Source organism: Micropterus dolomieu, linkage group LG21, assembly GCF_021292245.1.
Source record: "Micropterus dolomieu isolate WLL.071019.BEF.003 ecotype Adirondacks linkage group LG21, ASM2129224v1, whole genome shotgun sequence".
Lineage (NCBI taxonomy): Eukaryota > Metazoa > Chordata > Actinopteri > Centrarchiformes > Centrarchidae > Micropterus > Micropterus dolomieu.
The window spans coordinates 36,078,343-36,098,739 of record NC_060170.1 but is presented as its reverse complement, the minus strand read 5'-3'; the positions used below and the strand labels follow the sequence as shown (position 1 = coordinate 36,098,739).

The 20,397-nt window shown below is 45.9% G+C and overlaps 3 protein-coding genes across 5 annotated transcripts in view; 2 read left to right on the top strand and 1 right to left on the bottom strand.

Annotated features, from left to right (window-relative positions):
* Positions 1-4,064: 4,064 nt before the first annotated feature.
* On the top strand, positions 4,065-9,034 carry LOC123960968 (adenylate kinase isoenzyme 5-like). The gene is made up of 7 exons (XM_046036033.1): positions 4,065-4,314; positions 4,633-4,767; positions 5,519-5,691; positions 5,793-5,903; positions 6,202-6,393; positions 7,748-7,832; positions 7,999-9,034. Exons 1-7 carry the CDS (start codon positions 4,251-4,253, stop codon positions 8,076-8,078), a joined length of 840 nt encoding a protein of 279 aa, XP_045891989.1. The 5' UTR covers positions 4,065-4,250; the 3' UTR covers positions 8,079-9,034.
* A 2,063-nt stretch (positions 9,035-11,097) lies between these two features.
* Positions 11,098-12,341, top strand: LOC123960969 (myosin light chain 1, cardiac muscle-like). Its single transcript, XM_046036034.1, has one exon. The coding sequence runs from the start codon at positions 11,637-11,639 to the stop codon at positions 12,228-12,230; it is 594 nt and encodes a 197-aa protein (XP_045891990.1). The 5' UTR covers positions 11,098-11,636; the 3' UTR covers positions 12,231-12,341.
* A 4,418-nt stretch (positions 12,342-16,759) lies between these two features.
* Positions 16,760-20,397, bottom strand: part of LOC123960835 (regulator of G-protein signaling 3-like) — a 24,820-nt gene continuing 21,182 nt past the window's right edge. For all 3 annotated transcript variants that reach the window (XM_046035806.1, XM_046035808.1, XM_046035807.1), the window contains 5 exons: positions 19,437-19,483; positions 19,146-19,244; positions 18,687-18,748; positions 18,403-18,569; positions 16,760-17,704 (listed from right to left, as the gene is read on the bottom strand). In XM_046035806.1, the coding sequence (XP_045891762.1) occupies positions 17,471-17,704; positions 18,403-18,569; positions 18,687-18,748; positions 19,146-19,244; positions 19,437-19,483 (609 nt within the window). In that variant the 3' untranslated portion in view covers positions 16,760-17,470. The remainder of the gene's footprint in view (positions 17,705-18,402; positions 18,570-18,686; positions 18,749-19,145; positions 19,245-19,436; positions 19,484-20,397) is intronic.

Sequence of the window (20,397 nt, the reverse complement as noted above, 5' to 3'; positions counted from 1 at the left end):
GTCAACGGCTCCCGCCACCTGATGCTGCTGTCAATCATTCAGACATCACTCTCCTCCGAGGAAAGAGAGACAGAGAGATAGAGAGACAGAGAGATAGATAGAAGTGTGAAGGACCAGAGTGAACAGAAGACGAAGCTGACGATGAGCGGCAGAGAAGTGAAGGAGTACCTGTCTCAGCATCACCTCCCTCAGCTGCTGGAGGTGAGTTTCCTCTTTAGTTTCATGTTTCAATAGTTTTTGTCGAGTGACAAACGAGAGATTATCTCTGACATATCTGAAATCATCCCTACTTGGATACACGTTGCTGCTGCCAACGTGACAAAACAATATCTACTCAGTCTCCTGTCACTCACTCATCTACAGTGCTCCTTTGTTCTGTCTGTGGTTCTGTCTGTGGTTCTGTCTGGGGTTATGTCTGTAGTTCTGTCTGTAGTTCTATCTGTGGTTCTGTCTGGGGTTATGTCTGTAGTTCTGTCTGTGGTTCTGTCTGGGGTTATGTCTGTAGTTCTGTCTGTGGTTCTGTCTGTGGTTCTGTCTGTGGTTCTGTCTGGGGTTATGTCTGTAGTTCTGTCTGTAGTTCTATCTGTGGTTCTGTCTGGGGTTCTGTCTGTAGTTCTGTCTGTGGTTCTGTCTGTGGTTCTGTCTGTGGTCCTGTCTGTGGTCCTGTCTGTTGTTCTGTCTGTGGTCCTTTCTGTAATTCTGTCTGTAATCTATCTGTAGTTCTGTGTGTGGTTCTGTCTGTGGTTCTGTCTGTAATATGTCTGTAGTTCTGTCTGTAGTTCTGTCAGTAGTTCTGTCTGTAGTTCTGTCTGTACTTCTGTCAGTACTTCTGTCTGTGGTTCTCTTTGTGGTCCTGTCTGTAGTTCTGTCTGTGGTTCTGTCTGAAATCTGTCTGTAGTTCTGGTGTGGTTCTCTTTGTAGTTGTCTTTGTAGTTCTGTCTGTTGTTCTGTCTGTAATTCTGTCTGTGGTTCTGTGTGTGGTTCTCTTTGTGGTTCTGTCTGTGGTTCTGTCTGTAATATGTCTGTAGTTCAATTCAATTCAATTTTATTTATATAGCGCCAAATCACAACAACAGTTATCTCACAGCGCTTTTCATAAAAGAGCAGGTCTAGACCGTACTCTGTGATGATATTTACAGAAGCCCAACAGTTAACACCAAGAGCAGCACTAGGAGACAGAGGCAAGGAAAAACTTCCTTTAAGAGGCAGAAACCTCGAGCAGAACCATGGCTCAGGGTGGGCGGCCATCTGCCTCGACCGGTAGTTCTGTCTGTAGTTCTGTCTGTAGTTTTGTCTGTAGTTTTGTCTGTAGTTCTGTCAGTAGTTCTGTCTGTACTTCTGTCAGTACTTCTGTCTGTGGTTCTCTTTGTGGTCCTGTCTGTAATCTGTCAGTAGTTCTGCGTGTGGTTCTCTTTGTGGTTCTGTCTGTTATCTGTCTGTAGTTCTGCGTGTGGTTCTTCATGTGGTTCTGTCTGTAGTTCTGGTGTGGTTCTCTTTGTAGTTGTCTTTGTGGTTCTGTCATTAATCTGTCTTTGTAGATCTGTCTGTAGTTCTGTCTGTAGCTCTGTCAGTGGTTCTGTCTGTAGTTCTGTATGCGGTTCTTCTTGTGGTTCTGTCTGTAGTTCTGTGTGTGGTTCTCTTTGTTGTTGTCTTTGTGGTTCTGTCGTTAATCTGTCTGTAGTTCTCTTCTGTGCCACCAGGTATCACTGTGATGATGTTGATGATGTCACACTCATGTCACTGTCATCCAATCCCGTCGCGTTGTGATGTGCTCTGCAACTCGTTACCACGTCAACGGCTCCCGCCACCTGATGCTGCTGTCAATCATTCAGACATCACTCTCCTCCGAGGAAAGAGAGACAGAGAGATAGAGAGACAGAGAGATAGATAGAAGTGTGAAGGACCAGAGTGAACAGAAGACGAAGCTGACGATGAGCGGCAGAGAAGTGAAGGAGTACCTGTCTCAGCATCACCTCCCTCAGCTGCTGGAGGTGAGTTTCCTCTTTAGTTTCATGTTTCAATAGTTTTTGTCGAGTGACAAACGAGAGATTATCTCTGACATATCTGAAATCATCCCTACTTGGATACACGTTGCTGCTGCCAACGTGACAAAACAATATCTACTCAGTCTCCTGTCACTCACTCATCTACAGTGCTCCTTTGTTCTGTCTGTGGTTCTGTCTGTGGTTCTGTCTGGGGTTATGTCTGTAGTTCTGTCTGTAGTTCTATCTGTGGTTCTGTCTGGGGTTATGTCTGTAGTTCTGTCTGTGGTTCTGTCTGGGGTTATGTCTGTAGTTCTGTCTGTGGTTCTGTCTGTGGTTCTGTCTGTGGTTCTGTCTGGGGTTATGTCTGTAGTTCTGTCTGTAGTTCTATCTGTGGTTCTGTCTGTAGTTCTGTCTGTGGTTCTGTCTGGGGTTATGTCTGTAGTTCTGTCTGTGGTTCGGTCTGGGGTTCTGTCTGTAGTTCTGTCTGTAGTTCTATCTGTGGTTCTGTCTGTGGTTCTGTCTGTGGTTCTGTCTGGGGTTATGTCTGTAGTTCTGTCTGTAGTTCTATCTGTGGTTATGTCTGTGGTTCTGTCTCTGTTTGTGCAAGAAATGTAGTGTTCTAACACAAAACCAACAATGCTCATGCAAACAATGAAAAACGAGCCACATCAGGATGAAAATCACTGACCGGAAGAGATGAGGATCAACAGCACTCCAACTATATGCAGACATGATGGGCAACACTCTACATGATAGAGAGAGAGAGAGAGCGAGAGAGAGAGCACATCTTATTCAGTGAAATAATCAGCTTTTCACTCTGAATACAGAAAATTTCCATTTACTTCCAGTAAAGGAGTCTGTTCCGTCACAGTGTTGATCTACTCAATAATAATTATAATAATAATAATAAAGTAAAAGTAACTAAAACTCTATTTATATTTAGCAATGTGCTTCCCAGATACAAAATGATTATAAAAGCATTTAAACAAATAAAAACAATCCAAAGTAGAAATAGAGATCAGAACACAGCAGAGCAAGAAATAAAACACCTCTGAGAATAAGAAGAGCTTTAGATGAGATTTAAATTGTTTGTTGATTTGAACACCGGAGGGAGACTGGTCCATAATCTGGGAGCAATAAAACTGATCTAAAACCACTGTGACATCACACCACTTACCCCAGTGATTGGTCGGTTGTGTGCATGGGAGAAAGTAGGCGGGGTTTGAATATGTCAGTCACTTATAGAGATCAGGGAGGCAGCAGCAGGAGATGATGAATGACTCCTTTCAGATGTACTGAATGCTTCAATCTGTGTCTAAGAGTTTGTTAACAGGTCTCCTGTATCATCATCCTGAGGACCCCGTCAGCTTCCTGCAGAGCTGCCTGATCACAACCACACAGGTGGGGGGTCCTGAGGCTGTCACCTGGGACACCTTCATCCACCCTGAGAGACACCAGCTGAACCCCGGACAACCCAGAACAACAACATCAATGCCTCCCAAAGCAACACCTCTACCCTCCACCATACCTCCGATGATACCATTAGTACCTCCAATAGAACCCCACATACCCCAAACAAGAACCCCATTACCCCTCAAAACAACACCTATACCACCTATAAAACCAAAAACAACACCCCCAATGCCCAAAATACCCCCAACAATGGCCCCTAAACCCCCCAAAATGACACCTATACCACCTATAAAACTCCAAACAACCCCCATACCCAAAATACCCCAAACAACAACCCATATACCCGAAATATCCCAAACAACGGCCCCTAAACCCGAAATACCCCAAACAACAGTCCCTATGCCCGAAATAACCCAAACAACAGCCCCTATTCCAGAAATACCCCAAACAACGGCCCCTAAACCCCCCAAAATGACACCTATACCACCTATAAAACTCCAAACAACCCCTGTACCCAAAATACCCCAAACAACAGCCCCTAAACCCCCCAAAATGACACCGATACCACCTATAAAACCCCAAACAACACCCGCTATACCCGAAATACCCCCAACAACAATCCCTATACCCCCCAAAACACCACCTATACCACCTATAAAACCGCAAACAACAACCCCTATACCAGAAATACCCGAAACAACTGCCCCTATACCCCCCAAAACATCACCTCCTACCCTTTGGATAACAACCCCAAAATCCGTAGTTTCCTCCATCAACAATGAGATACTATCTGGACTCCCCAAAACAGCTCCTGAGCTCAAACCCCTTCCTCCAGCTCCACCTGTACCTGCCATGATCCCACCTGTCCACACTGAGAGGAAGGAACAGCGAGACACAAAGACATCCAGGACAGAAGGTAAAACAAAAGTTGAGGGTAACTGAGTTTCAGTGTCTATAAGGTGAGTTCTTCTGGGAATTGGGTTCACCAGAAGTATAGTTTTCTGCAATTTCAGATCGCTGAGATTTCCGTTCTCTAGGAGCTCAGTTAGAGTTCAGTTTTTCAGGAGTCCAGTTCTCCAAGAGTCCAGTTCTCAGAGAGTCTAGTTCTCCAGGAGTTCAGTTCAGTCTAAGGACACTTTTACAGAGTTTGCATGGCAAATTGAAAAATTCTTCCCAAGTACTTCAGAGTTTTTGTAACTTGTCACACTGTCCCTCCTCTCTGCTCCCCCTCCAGGTCTTCCTCCATCTCCAGCCTGGTCTCAGCTCTCCATTGACTCGGATTCTGACATGACGGAAAGTTCTGGACTCCTGCAGGAAGTCAGAATCTGTCCTCCTCAGAGGCCAGGCCCTCTCATCATCTTCATCATTGGTAAGATAATCTGGGAGAAAACACAAAACCTAAGACATCTGAACCAGAACCCATAAGAGGTCTAAACCAGTGCCTCTCAAGCATTACTCTTTGTATGATCAAAGAAGGTCTCTTAACCCTTTATGAACTCTGATCTTGTGTTCAACACCACCTTCCATGTTGTCATTGAACGATCTTAATATTTATGGGTTTTATGCCTTTATTTGACAGCTGATGGTAGAAAGGGGTCAGGACTTGAGGGAGAAAAGAATGGGGAATGATGTGGGCAGATGGAGTTAGAACTTTGCCATGAAGCCTTTCTGACAGAAAGCCTAAGCAAGTGGTTTTGGTGCCTGAACCTAACCAAACTCCAAAAGCACTTAATTATGTTCAGGAAAAGATTGTGATTTGAGATAAAATAATAAGCCAACATTGACTTTTTGTTTCACACGAGACACAAACAGTCTCAGTGGTGAAAGTACTGTGTTTGACCCATCCATCCACCCAAACCTTCTCACTACATGGACTTTGTTGGTCTTTATACCACATCAGCTGATTTTCTAAAGGCTTTTTAACAAAAAGCTCCTCCTTCGTGTTATAAAGATCACCAACCAGGTTCACACTGAGGACGTTGTGGTTTATGTGAGTTTCTGTCTTTTTAATGTTGGGTTCCGTCAGGTTATCAGGTAACAGTTGGCAGCAGGATTGGTGGTGACTTTCTGAAATCTTTGATCATAATGTTCATGTCAGAACACTCTTTTATTCCCATCAGGAGGTCCCGGAAGTGGGAAGGGAAGTCAGGCAGCTAGGCTAGCTCGTTGCTACAGCCTCAGAGTCGTCTCATTGGATGAGCTGCTAAGGAAGCAACTGCTAAGCCACACCTCCCCCAGCAAGAAGTGGAAGGTTATTTCAGAAATGATGGGTCATGGAGCGCTGGGACCACAGGTCAGGGTCAGCAAAACTTATCAACCACCAGTCATCACCTTCACCCAGACCTTGAACACAAGATTTAGCATGGACACTGTGAACAAAATCTCTGTCTGTAGGAGGAGATGACCTCAGAGTTGAGGCGACAGCTGATTGGTCAGCAGGTCAGAGGCTTCATTGTGGATGGGTTCCCTCGAGACATCCACCAGGCTCTCAGCTTCCAGGAACAGGTACATGATATCATGGAGTGCCCAACAGACTGCTCTGCAACTTTACACACTAATAATATATTTGGGTTTTACTGGGGTAACTGGAGCCATTTAAACACATTATGGATATAAAAAAACAGAAACAAAAACAAATGTATGGCAGAACAGACCTGTTCCTGTTGCAAACTGATATAATACATTATGAACAAGTCAAAAAAAAAACAATGAGAATGTTAAGAACACAGCAGTGACAAATAAAGAAAGTCAGGAAGCAGGAAGTGGAATCATTAATGCTGTTCTCCCTGCCCACTCTGTTCAGCTTGGCTCTCCTGACCTGGTGATGCTGCTTCTCTGCTCCAATGAGACGCTGGGCTGCCGCCTGCAGCGACGAGCCACACGGCTCGGTCTTCTAGGCGACAATAGCCACGCCCTGCGGAGACACCTAGAGACGTTTCAGAGAGACATCGTCTCCATCAGCAGATACTACAGACAGCTACAACTGCTGACAGAGGTACGCCTGCTGACACCTGCTGACTGAAGTACGCCTGCTGACACAGGTACACCTGCTGACTGAGGTACGCCTGCTGACACAGGTACACCTGCTGACAGAGGTACGCCTGCTGACTGAGGGACTCCCACTGACACAGGTACGCCTGCTGACTGAAGTACGCCTGCTGACACATGTACGCCTGCTGACACATGTACGCCTGCTGACACATGTACGCCTGCTGACACAGGTACACCTGCTGACACAGGTACGCCTGCTGACTGAGGGACTCCCGCTGACACAGGTACGCCTGCTGACTGAAGTACGCCTGCTGACAGAGGTACACCTGCTGACAGAGGTACGCCTGCTGACTGAAGTACGCCTGCTGACAGAGGTACGCCTGCTGACACAGGTACGCCTGCTGACAGAGGTACGCCTGCTGACTGAGGTACGCCTGCTGACACAGGTACGCCTGCTGACACAGGTACACCTGCTGACTGAGGTACGCCTGCTGACACAGGTACGCCTGCTGACACAGGTACATCTGTTGACTGAGGTACGCCTGCTGACACAGGTACGCCTGCTGACACAGGTACGCCTGCTGACTGAGGTACGCCTGCTGACACAGGTACGCCTGCTGACTGAGGTACGCCTGCTGACACAGGTACATCTGTTGACTGAGGTACGCCTGCTGACACAGGTACGCCTGGTGACACAGGTACGCCTGCTGACAGAGGTACGCCTGCTGACTGAGGTACGCCTGCTGACAGAGGTACGCCTGCTGACACAGGTACGCCTGCTGACACAGGTACGCCTGCTGACTGAGGTACGCCTGCTGACACAGGTACGCCTGTTGACAGAGGTACGCCTGCTGACACAGGTACGCCTGCTGACACAGGTACGCCTGCTGACACAGGTACGCCTGTTGACAGAGGTACGCCTGCTGACACAGGTACGCCTGCTGACACAGGTACGCCTGCTGACACAGCTACACCTGCTGATACAGCTATCATGCACGTTTGGGTCAGGAATCCAGTTATGAGAGTCATGATTCAGTGAGAGAAAGATGCCGGCTTTCTGTACTCTCTCCTCCATCTTACATCATAGAGGGCATGGGTAAGTGGAGAAGCTATTGTTGCTGTAATCTCTAACGCACTCCACCCTTCCTTCCACTCTTCATCACCTGAACAGACCTGGTTCAAGTGGGGTCCATCCCAGGGCCTTCCTTTAGTACAACAGGGGAATAGGACTAACAAGTTTGCTAACTGAGAGTTAGCGGTTAGCTCAGGAATACAGCAATAACCAACCCTGTGAGACCAAACGAGGACGTGGACACTTTCATGTTTCTGTGTCTGTGTGTGTGTGTGTGTGTGTGTAGGTGGACGCAGACAGAGATGAGGAGGTGGTATTTGCTGATCTGAGTTCAGTCATCAGAGAGAAACTGCTTCTAAAGAACTCACCAGGTATTGATTGATTCCTTATTGATATGAGGCCACTCCAGGACAGCTGGTTAGATGGTATACTTTGTTCTGTTGTGCTGGTACTTCCTCTAATTCACAGTCAGCTGTTCACTGATTTCTATTGATTGAGACAATAGAAACACTGATTGATTTGTTTCTGTATCTCTAGATCCTGCTGATATCCCAGAATGCAGATGTGCAGTCCCTGCTGTCTCCTGTAACATTGCCTCCGTCAATCAATACCCATGAACCAATTAGCATGGACCCTGAGCAGTCTCTTAGCAGTGTTCTTATTGGATAATGATGTTTATTACCTGTAAGATTTCATGTGTGATATCCGAATGTGTGTCCCCATGTCTACCAGGGGCCTCATTTATAACCACTGCATATGTAAAAAAAGGGTGTGAAACGTGCACATGCCACTTTGTAACACTCCAGCAACACTTCCCAGCTCATCCTAGGGGGCTCCAAGGTGTTCCCAGGCTAGATGAGATGTGAAATCTCTCCAGCAGGTTCTGGGTCTACACCGAGGTCTCCTCCGAGTTTTCAATGCCAAAAGGTCAGGAGCGGGAGTTAGCTCCTATGTGCAGCGAGAGTTAGCCCACAGGTGCAGCCGGGGTTTAGCCCACAGGTGCAGCCCCCAGGTGCAGCTGCAGTTAGCCCACAGTTGGAACGGCAGTAAGCCCACAGGTGCAGCCGGAGTAAGCCCCCAGGCGCAGCCGGAGTAAGCCCACCGGTGCAGCGGGAGTTAGCCCCCAGGTGCAGCGGGAGTTAGCCCACAGTTGGAGCGGCAGTTAGCCCACAGGTGCAGCAGGAGTTAGCCCACAGCTGGAGTTGCAGTTAGCCCACAGGTGTAGCTGCAGTTAGCCCACAGGTGCAGCGGGAGTTAGCCCACAGTTGGAGTTGCAGTTAGCCCACAGTTGGAGCGGCAGTTAGCCCCCAGGTGCAACTGCAGTTAGCCCACAGGTGCAGCGGGAATTAGCCCACAGTTGGAGTTGCAGCTAGCCCACAGGTGCAGCGGGAGTTAGCCCACAGTTGGAGCAGCAGTTAGCCCACAGGTGAAGGGGGAGTTAGCCCCCTAACAGTTGGAGCTGCAGTTAGCCCACAGTTGGAGCGGCAGTTAGCCCACAGTTGGAGCGGCAGATAGCCCACAGGTGCAGCGGGAGTTAGCCCACAGTTGGAGTTGCAGTTAGCCCACAGGTGCAGCTGCAGTTAACCCACAGTTGGAGTTGCAGTTAGCCCACAGTTGGAGTTGCAGTTAGCCCACAGGTGCAACGGCAGTTAGCCCACAGGAGCAGCTGCAGTTAGCCCACAGTTGGAGTTGCAGTTAGCCCACAGGTGCAACGGCAGTTAGCCCACAGGAGCAGCTGCAGTTAGCCCACAGTTGGAGTTGCAGTTAGCCCACAGGTGCAGCGGCAGTTAGCCTACAGTTGGAGCTGCAGTTAGCCCACAGGTGTAGCTGCAGTTAGCCCACAGGTGCAGCGGGAGTTAGCCCACAGTTGGAGTTGCAGTTAGCCCACAGTTGGAGCGGCAGTTAGCCCCCAGGTGCAACTGCAGTTAGCCCACAGGTGCAGCTGCAGTTAACCCACAGTTGGAGCTGCAGTTAGCCCACAGTTGGAGTTGCAGTTAGCCCACAGTTGGAGCGGCAGTTAGCCCACAGGTGCAGCTGCAGTTAGCCCACAGTTGGAGCGGGAGTTAGCCCTTAGTTGGAGCGGGAGTTAGCCCAGCGTGTTTGTTGAGATCAGCAATATATCAAGTTTAGCTCCTGGGAATAAATCAAACTGGCTGTGTGCTTTCTGTCCTCACCATCCTCCTCTTCTTTCAGAGGAAGTCCTGCTGATCTTCCTCTCGGTGGTTGTTTGTGTGATTCAGCAGTTTGTTCATGCTCTTCAGTATTCATGAGGAGCTCTGCATCAAAGCATTTATGGCTGAATGTGGGCGTGTAGAGGGCGTGGCCTGAGGCACACCTGTCCAGGTGCCCTGTGTTTCCCTGTCCCTGAGGCGTAGTGCACAATGTTTTATAAATGAGGCCCTGGTCAAAAAAAATGTGAAATGTGTCTGTCATAGTTTTAGAGAGAAGTTGTTACACGAGAAGAAGAAAGGGTGATGTTGTTGGTTTAAAGTAGAAAAATGTTAAATGTGCTGTATAAACTGGGTAGATGTGATTAGATCCGGTTCCTAAAGGATCTGGTGAACCTGTAACTTCAGATCATTTCGTGTAAAGTTATTACGTGTTGTGATGTTCCATCTTTACTGACCGTTACTGTATTTCACCGCAACATAAAGGTCTGATCTACTGTGATAAATACTATATGAGTGTATTTACATGCTGTCATCGCGGCAGTGGCGAGCTGCCCACACTCAGGTTGTGGGTTTGAATCCCAGGTTACGTGCATGTGAGATTCTCAGGCCTCCGTGACTCTGAAGAACACGTCAGCAGATAAATAATTAGGAACACGGGTCAGCTGACTGCCTGATGTTTCTCTAAAACATGAAGCGAAGCCTCATCAGTCACAGCTGGCACGTCTTTAAACCCTGACAGGGTCACAGACTGAAGGACACGCACAGCATCATGGGTAATCACTGTCCTTATCGCAGCAGGGAATGTTTCTAGTTTCCATTTCTGACGACACCTCAGGAGATAAAGAGACTGAAATAGACTGAAGAGACGCAGGCAGAGAGCCGAGACCAGAACAGAGACCACCTGCCCCCCCAGACTCTGACCAGCCTCACAACAACATTGATCGAGAAAACCACGTCAGAACGCAGCCTCAAGAACCCAGTTAGGAACATGCAGAGAACAAACTAACAGCAGAACGTTTTCTGTTCCTAAAATATCTCTCTGCTGTCAGAGGTCTGGGCTCAGAGACTGATCCTGACTGGGTCAGGTCCGGGCTCAGAGACTGACCTGACCGGGTCCAGTTCCGGTCTCAGAGACAGATCCTGACCGGGTCCAGGTGCAGAGACGGACCGGGTCCAGGTCCGGACTCAGAGACAAATCCTGACCGGGTCAGGTCCGGGCTCAGAGACTGACCTGACCGGGTCTTTCCTGGACCTTTACCTGAAGATGGTGCTCGGCTCTGGTTCAGGTTCTTCTGGAAGCTTCCTGTTTTTAATTTTCTTAACTGAAGGCAAAATGTAATTGTTTTTTGTCTGACAAGATATTTCTTCTTACCAGGCGGCTTTATGTTAGAGAATTTCACTTGTTAACTAGCGAGTGAAATGTTCTTGTTCTGTTGGCAGATAATTTTGCTGATTTTAACGCTTTCTGTCCTTGTTTTTGAGGGCAGAGTTTTTGCAGTGACTCAGTCGTGTTTCCATCACTTCTGGGGACTTTACATTGACACACAGACACAGAATACAGTACGTCTCTGAGGGCCCCCCTTGCTCTCTTGGCCCCTGTATCTTGTGCACATGTGGTGGTGATCAGGGAGCTCACTAACGAACCGTTCATCACATTTAAACACAGTCTGAAAGGTTTCTGTCAGACACTTGACCAGAGTCGAGTTTGCAGTCAGCTTTAAAGAAATTATTTATTATAAATTTAATTTGTTTTTGACTCAACTTCAAACAGAAACACAAGCTTTTCATCCCAGGCTTTTGGAGGGCCCCCCTCCCCCCACTGGGGCCCTGGGTAGCCCCCATGTCCTCCGTGTCTTATCTTCTCTCTGAGTGCTTCTATTCCCGTTTGTTTCCATCTTTGGTCGGCTGTCCTCTCTCTCTCTCTCTCTGTCATTGTCCTCTGCCTCGCTCGCCCACCTCTGGCTGCTATAAAGCTCATCCGTCTCCGTCCGTCCTCTCTGCACGATGGCTCCGAAGAAAGTGGAACCGAAGAAGACGGAGGTGAAGAAGGTGGAGGCCAAGAAGGAGGAGCCCCCCCCGCCTCCCAAACCCGCCGAGCCGGAGCCTAAACCTCCTGAGGTGGACCTGAAGAGCATCGTGGTGGAGTTCACCCCGGACCAGATCGAAGAGTTCAGAGACGCCTTCACGCTGTTCGACGAGACGCCGGCGGGCGAGATGAAGATCACCTTCGCCCAGTGCGGGGACGTCATGCGGGCGCTCGGCCACAACCCCACCAACGAGGAGGTGCTGAAGCTGCTGGGGAGGCCGAAGGCGGAGGAGATGCACGCCAAGCTGCTGGACTTCGACAGCTTCCTGCCCATGCTGCAGCACGTGGCGCGCTCCAAAGAGCAGGGCACCTTCGAGGACTTCGTGGAGGGTCTGAGGGTCTTCGACAAGGAGGGCAACGGCACGGTGATGGGGGCCGAGCTCCGCCACGTCCTGTCCACGCTGGGAGAGAAGATGACGGAGAACGAGGTGGACCGGCTGATGATGGGACAGGAGGACACCAACGGACACATCAACTACACCGAGTTCGTCAAACACATCTTGGCCGGGTAGCAGACGCTGACGGGTTCTTCTTCTCTGGTGGACTGAGGTTCTGTCCGTCTCTGATGTATCCAGGATTAAATGTGTTTCCTCTCTGTAATAAAACACCTCTGGTCCTCCTCAGGGTCCTGGTTTTCCTTCAGCGCTCACACGTCTTCCTGAGCAGGTTCACTTCCAGCTGCAGCAGGTTTCTCTCTTTTCTCAGTGGCTCCGACACATTTCAGAAAATGATTGTGTACAACGGTCTGCTGTGTCCCACGCTATCAGTCCGTCATGTTGTTCTGGTTCTCTGTCGAACAGTCTGAGCCCCCTAAACATCCAGGCATCGGTTCACTGCAGACGTCACTACACGGTTGACCCTGATGTCAGACTCCATTAGACCTGAAGTGAGGAAGATATCTGTGATGTGGTGGGACTCAGACTGACACAGAGCTTTAGAGAGACTCAGGACTTACAGGCTTTAGCAGGAGACTTCAGAGTTTCACAGATGAGGATTTGAGAAATGAAGAAGAGTAAATGTGTTTGACAGCTGATTGATTCTGTAACAGTGTCGGCAAACAGCGGCCCGCGGGCCAAATCAGGTCCTTTAAAACGTCACATGGTTTCACTAATCTCCTGCAGATTTTTTATTCAAAATTAGGATATACAGCAGGAAAACAACATCTTCTGTACATCGGTAAAGTCTATGGACATATCACAAATAGGCCAGGGAGGTCAAGAGTTATGGAAAGGAAAGTATAATTTTAACAAAAGCAAAATTATAAAGAGGTCATATGATTTAACAGCTTTTTTGTTTTTACACTCAGACATTGAAAGAACATAGTGCTTAATGTTTTTGTGTTTTGACTTGTGCAAATAAAATTTAGTTAATAAGTAAATTTATCACATAATATTCTGAATATAATTTTTTGTCATGTTTAGTGAATCCAAACAATACATTTACCCACCGCAATGCAAATTGAGGGTAAATATGGACAACAATAAACTGAGAAACTTTACTCCAAAGTTTGTTGGTATGTGGGCAAGACCAAAATAAATGCACCAGTGTTTCATTGAGTTCTCCACAGAAAGTACAGCTGATGTCCAAGTCCTTTTTCAGTTTTTGCAGGTAACCTTTAGTGGGATAAAATCTGTGAAGCATTTTGAATGAGATCTCTTTGACTTTGTTGGTTAAAAAAAACTTGTGTGGCAAAAGCCAAACTTTTTCCCAACAAATCTCTCCAACAAATGAAGACCAATATTATACAGCAGCGGGTGTACTCCTAATGTCCTGTTGAAAACTTTGACGAATGGCCTTATTCTTACTCTTAGGTTGCAGTGAAAAACAGATATTCCCAACAGTTGTTTCTTTCACATCCACCAGTGTTGGGGGATCATCACATCCATTAAAACCTTTGAAAAGTGAGATGACAGCTGAAGATATCGAAGACGATGGAGAAATCCTTTGGTGAAACAGGGATACCATGGTGATACCATGTAGTTATAAAGTTGACCACGTTGGCTAAATAATTGATTTACAAGTAAAATATTATTGTCAAACCACTGTCGAAAAAAAATAGATTTGTTTTTATACAAAATATATCTGTTGTTCCAGATATAAAACCTATGAGGAGTGAAGTTGTGCTTGTAAATTAGGGACCAAACCAGTAGCATTTGTTTGTGAAATGAAGAAAGTTTCAGAGGAATTTTTTCAATATTGTAAGTGCACAGCAACAAGAACTGGAGACCACCAACTGAAGAAAAGACATAATGTGGAATAAAATTCCACATACTGGTTGGGCAATTTAAATACCGCTTAATCCAATTAATCTTGAAAGTGAAATTTAAGGTAGTAAAGTCGAGAACACTAAGGCCACCTTTACTGTACTCATTCATTAAAACAGACTTTTTCAGATAATGATTGCAATTTTTCCATACAAAATCATAAAGGATTTTATCAATGGTTTTGCACATTTGTTGAAAGATAGGGCAGCGTATGTTACTCTTGAAATTCCTTCGGCCTTTGAGAGTAAAATCCTGCCTTTCAAAGACAGATCACGTAATAGCCACATGTTAAATCTCTTCTTCATTTTTTAGACAATGGGAGTGAGGTTATTCTTGCATCTTTGGGGTTCATTTTTATCAAATACAATACCTAAGTAAGTAATAGAGCTTTTCACAGGAATATTAGCAATTAACTCAACATCACAATCTTTAAGAGCCAGTAATTCACATTTTGTAAGGTTTAATCGGAGACTGGAGGCTTTACTGAAGACTTCTATTATGTCAATAGCAAGAGGAACCTGGGAGCTGTCTTTTAAAAACAGTGTTGTGTCATCTGCCAGCTGACTAATAATGACCTGCAAATTACTATTTTTAATGTGTTCACATAAAAGTTGGGCTGCAAGTAAAAAAAGAAAGGGAGAAATTGGGCATCCCTGTCGAATTCCACGTCTGATTTCAAATCTGGCTGACGACCCATTTTTAAGTTTAATTCAACCATTTGCATTACTATACAGAGTTTTGACTGCATCACAAAAGAAATCCCCAAAGCCAAACTTCTTGAGTGAATGATAAAGAAAATTATGTTCGACGGTATCAAAAGAAAAACAAGAAGCTGTCATCTGAAATTAAATGTGAATAGTCAACTAAATCTAAGACTAATCTAATGTTGTTGGAGAAATGCCTCTTAGGCATAAAGCCTGACTGTGTTTCATCAATTATAGAATTTAATACTTTTTTTATTCTTCTAGCAAAGATCAAGGCCAAAATTTTGTAATCGTTATTCAATAGGCTAATTGGACGCCAATTAAAGTAAGTCCTTGTGTGGTTTAGGGAGTAAAGTAATCAAACCTTGAGTCATACTCCATGGGAAGGTTTTGGCTTTTATACTTTCATTAAATACCTGCAGTAAGAAGGGCGCCATCTGCTGGGAAAACAATTTATAAAATTCAGACGATTGATCATCTGTCCCTGGGGACTTGTTGTCTTTTAGCAGTTCTAAACATTGACTGACTTCTGCCAGGGATAAGGGGAGGTCACAAAAATCCCTCTCTGAGTTGTCGAGTTTAGGGGTATTATGTAGAGAATTGAGGAACATTGAAGCATCATCGTCAGAATATTCAGAGGTATATAATTTTATAAGGTCTCGGAAACAGTGGTTAGAGGAAGGGGTCAAAATTCTTCATACTTCTTCAAACTGGAAAAGTATCATGCAAAGATGAATACCATTAATGAATTAAAAACTGGCAAATCTATAAGTGATGATCAGCATTTAATATCTGATTTTTGTTCCTCCTTTTATAAAAAAGCTCCTTCTGCCTTCTTTGTATATATTTTATCCAGGCTCTCTTGTAGATTAAGCATTTCTATTTTCTCCTCCTCTGTTAAGACATCTGGTGATATTTGAGACATTACCGAGATGCCTGTGATAACTCTTTGTTCCTCTAATTTTCATTTTAGCAAGATTGCTACCAAGCTTCCTTAGGTATTTTGCTGATTCATATTTAAATAACTCCCAATTAACACTAAACAAATTTTCCACCACAGCTTTGTTAAAAAATGTTTAATCCACTTTAAGAAGAGAATTATTTAGTTTCCAGTAATTGGCTTTATAAGCATTATCTGAAAATAATTTTATAGAGATCAGTACTGCTTTATGATCACTTAAGGGACAGGGAAGAATGTTAACTGAGATATCCTGCTCTTTAATACTATTTGATACTAACCAGAAGTCTATTTGAGAAAGTCTAGAGTTGTCTTTGTTACTCCAGGTAAATGAATTACGTCAGTTAAATCATACCTGTCCATAAAAAGCTTAAAATAAGCATTTCTATTGTTATCTTTTGTAGGTGGCCATCTGTCAATCTCAGAATTTAGAGTAACATTAAAGTCTCCTCCAAGGAAAATGTGAGAGTTTGGAAATTTTGTTAGCCAATGCTTTAGTCTATTTTCTGTTTTAACAAATAATTGGATATTTTCTAAATTAGAATTGTACCCGTAGATGTTGAAAATGATCAGAGTGTTATTTTATTCCCTCAGTAAACACTTTCCTGATGAGTTTCTGGTCTCAGTCGCTAGTTTCAAGTCTTCTTCAACACAGCATGATGTTCATTTAGTAAATTATGGTCCCATTTAGAAGAACAGAGACCAGGAAGCAGGGGAGGCTTTAGGGACTGACAAGTCTCTATGGACGAACCTTGCAAACCAAGCTAGATTGACAAAATGCCGAACTCGAGGCTTCAAAAGGTAGTCTGCAAACCAAAGAGTGACGTCACGTGACTACGCCACTTCTTTTATACCGTTTATGGCTCTGATCCCCTCCCTCCCCAAAAAGGGGCGTCATCGTGTTTTTTTCCTCTTGATGGTGTTTGTATTTGGATGGTGCCGGGGTAGAGTCATCGCCCTGCGAACAGCAGGACCGGGAATCTAATCCAGGTCAGAACAAACCTCCAGTGAGGGTCCCCAGACCCCTAATGCTATACGGGCAAGCCGGAACATGTCCCTGTCCCTTTGGATGAAGGTAAATGAGTAAGTGGCCAACAACCAATAAAGAACTTCAATCAATCCTCACGGTCTCTTTATCCAACAGGTGAGCAGACAAACGTCAGATACACGTTTTTAATCATCTTCTGTGACAGAACAGCATTTTCAGTCTAGTAATTCACACAAACTTCACTAACTAACTACAAAGTTACTGAGGCAGAAAATCAAGAAACAGACGGTCGTTATTTCTTTTCCAAAGATCCTGATGTTCAGACTTCAGCTCTTTGGCTCGTCTGCTGGTTTTAGTGAACACATTTATAACGTGAAGGACAACAAGCCTCTCCTGTGTGACCACCATATCAGCAGGCTAAAGGCTAACTTCAATATGCTAACATGCTGATGTTTAGCAGGTTCTCCATCTTTGTTTAGTGTGCTAGCATGCTAACATTAGTTTATTAGCATTAAACACAGAGTAACTCCAACAGTGACTTAAAACACTTCAGGTTTCACAGACTTAAAATTAGAAGTTTTAGAACCGAAACAAACATTTGACTCAGTGGGTTAAAGCTGATAAACTGATTACTCAAAGAATACTGAGGAGGTTCGCTGTCACTACGAAACAAACAAAGAAGCTGTGAAGGATCTGAGCAGCAGGTGGAGAAAACACTGGATCCTACATTTCCCATAATGCAACTGGATAGTTTCTTTTAATTAGCCGGCTCTTCTTGGAACAGATGACAGCCGATTGGTTGACCATCAGTCTGACCCCGCCTCTGTCGCCTTCTCACTCACGATTGGCCGACAGGCACAGACCCAGCTCCGCTGTCAGTGGCCACCTCTGTGGCTGTATGTGTGTGCTGATTGGCCAGCTGGGCGTAGAGGCGGGACCTGAGGAATCGTGGGTAACTGTCTGTGACCATCAAGCCGAAAATCTGATCCTGGGCCAGCTGGAAGGAGGAGGGTTTAACGCCAAGACGCAGGCTCTGATTGGTGGATTCTCTGACGGATGAGTCCACGTTCACCTGCAGACAGAACGCAGCGGCGTCACATGACCAGTAGTTTAGTCGTTTAGAAGGGACAGCGTACAGTAGAACAAACGTTTCCATTTGTTGCACCAGTAATCTACATTTACTCATTTGGTAAAACTTTTATCCAAAGCGAGTTACATTTGAGGAACAACATCAACACAGTAAGAGATCTACACCTGACAGTAGATACTACTAAGCTGTGAGGGGATAGAAGAAGAAGAGCACAGGAAGTGCATGTTAGGAGTTAGAGGTGTTATAAGAGGAAGTGTTCTCGGAAGAGATGAGTTATCAAGAGCTTCCTGAAGTTAGAGAGGGACGCCCCTGCTCTGATGGCGTGCGGTAGCTCGTTCCACCATCGTGGTGTCACAGATGAGAACAGGGACTGAGGTCGCTTTGTGTGAAGGGATGGCAGAGTCAGGCGGCGTTCGTTGGAGGAGCGCAGTGGCCCAGAAGGAACGTAGGCTTGGATTATGGAGTTTAGGTAGATGGTGGAGACCCAGTAGTCACTCTGTATGCAGGATTAGGGACTTGGATTTGATTCTGGAGGCCCCGGGGAGCCAGTGGAGGTCACTGAGTAATGGAGGGACATGAGTCCTTTTGGGCTGATCAAAAACCAGACGCGCTGCTGCGTTCTGAACCATTTGTAAGGGTTTCTAACTACAGACTTCAGAGCGCAGACCGACAGACTGTACCTGTCTCGCTGCGCTGGTGGAAATGAACTCGTCGTAGATTTTCGCAGCTCTAGTGGCCATCTTGCTCAGGGGGCGTGTCCTCTTGAACCTCTCCACAGCCAACCAGAAGTCCAGGTTCTCCTCGCTGAACTCTGACCTCAGGAAGTGACGGAACACCGCCAAACCATCTGACCAATAGGAAGAGAGCAAAGGGACAGTTCAGACAGACTGTCATACCACGTAGGCCTGTCCCCTCACTGATTATTGGTTAAATACAGAGACAAACAGGAAGAGATGTGTCTTACACTGATTGGTCAGCAGAGCTTCCAGACTCTCAGCCCACCTCAGCACCTCCCTTGTAGACGGTCTGAAAAATAAAACAAATGCACCTCAGACACACTGGAACCAGCAGGAACCAGCAGGAACTAAACTGAATCATTAAGAAGAAACTGGACCCATCTGAAACCATTAGGACCCAAGAAGGAACCAAACGTGACCAGCAGGAACCAGTAGGAACACATTAGAACTAGCTGGAACATGTTAGAACCAGTAGACACCAGTTGGAACCGGCTGACTTTAGTCAAAACCAGTAGAGCTATGCTGGAACCAGTAGTGGGACCTTGTTGGAACCAACTGGAACCAGTCAGCACGAGAGTCAAGTTAGACAGTATAAACCAAGATCTTCAGATCCTGTCTGAGGGTTCAGGCTTGGTTTTAGGGTTCACGTTAGGATCAGGTTTAGGATCAGGGATCGGAGCTCCTACCTGTTGTTTCTCAGGGCTTTCTCCAAACTGTTACTATGGACGCAGGTACTCTTCTTCCGTGGCCGTAGAAACGCCAGGCGGCTCCGAACATCAGCGGCTCTGAGGAGACGATGATGATGAGTGACAGGAAGTGCAATCAAACACACAACCTCTGATTCTTAGTATTCCATCTTAGGCCCCGCCCACTCTGAGATACCAGAAATAACCATGAGTCCTGTTTGGAACTCTCTTGGTTTGATTAACAGCTGTGGGACCCACTGCACATGCTCAGTAGAGAGTGTGTGTACATACAGACTCTTGGTCTTCTTCCTCAGATGAAGGTTTCTGAACTCCGGATCCTGAACAAACAAAACAACAACTGTCAGACTCTACCTGGTTCTACTGGTCTCTACTGGTCTCTTCTTTACTCTACTGGTCTCTACTAGTCTCCTCTACACTCTACTGGTCTCCTCTTTACTCTACTGGTCTCTACTAGTCTCCTCTACACTCTACTGGTCTCCTCTACACTCTACTAGTCTCCTCTACACTCTACTAGTCTCCTCTACACTCTACTGGTCTCCTCTACACTCTACTGGTCTCTACTAGTCTCCTCTACACTCTACTAGTCTCCTCTACACTCTACTAGTCTCCTCTACACTCTACTGGTCTCTACTGGTCTCCTCTACACTCTACTAGTCTCCTCTACACTCTACTGGTCTCTACTAGTCTCCTCTACACTCTACTGGTCTCCTCTACACTCTACTGGTCTCCTCTACACTCTACTGGTCTCTACTAGTCTCCTCTACACTCTACTAGTCTCCTCTACACTCTACTAGTCTCCTCTACACTCTACTAGTCTCCTCTACACTCTACTAGTCTCTACTAGTCTCCTCTACACTCTACTGGTCTCCTTTTTCCTCTACTGGTCTCTGCTAGTCTCCTCTACACTCTACTGGTCTCCTTTTTACTCTACTGGTCTCTACTAGTCTCCTCTACACTCTACTGGTCTCCTCTACACTCTACTGGTCTCTACTAGTCTCCTCTACACTCTACTAGTCTCCTCTACACTCTACTGGTCTCTACTGGTCTCCTCTACACTCTACTAGTCTCCTCTACACTCTACTGGTCTCCTCTACACTCTACTGGTCTCTACTAGTCTCCTCTACACTCTACTGGTCTCCTCTACACTCTACTGGTCTCCTCTACACTCTACTGGTCTCCTCTACACTCTACTAGTCTCCTCTACACTCTACTAGTCTCCTCTACACTCTAC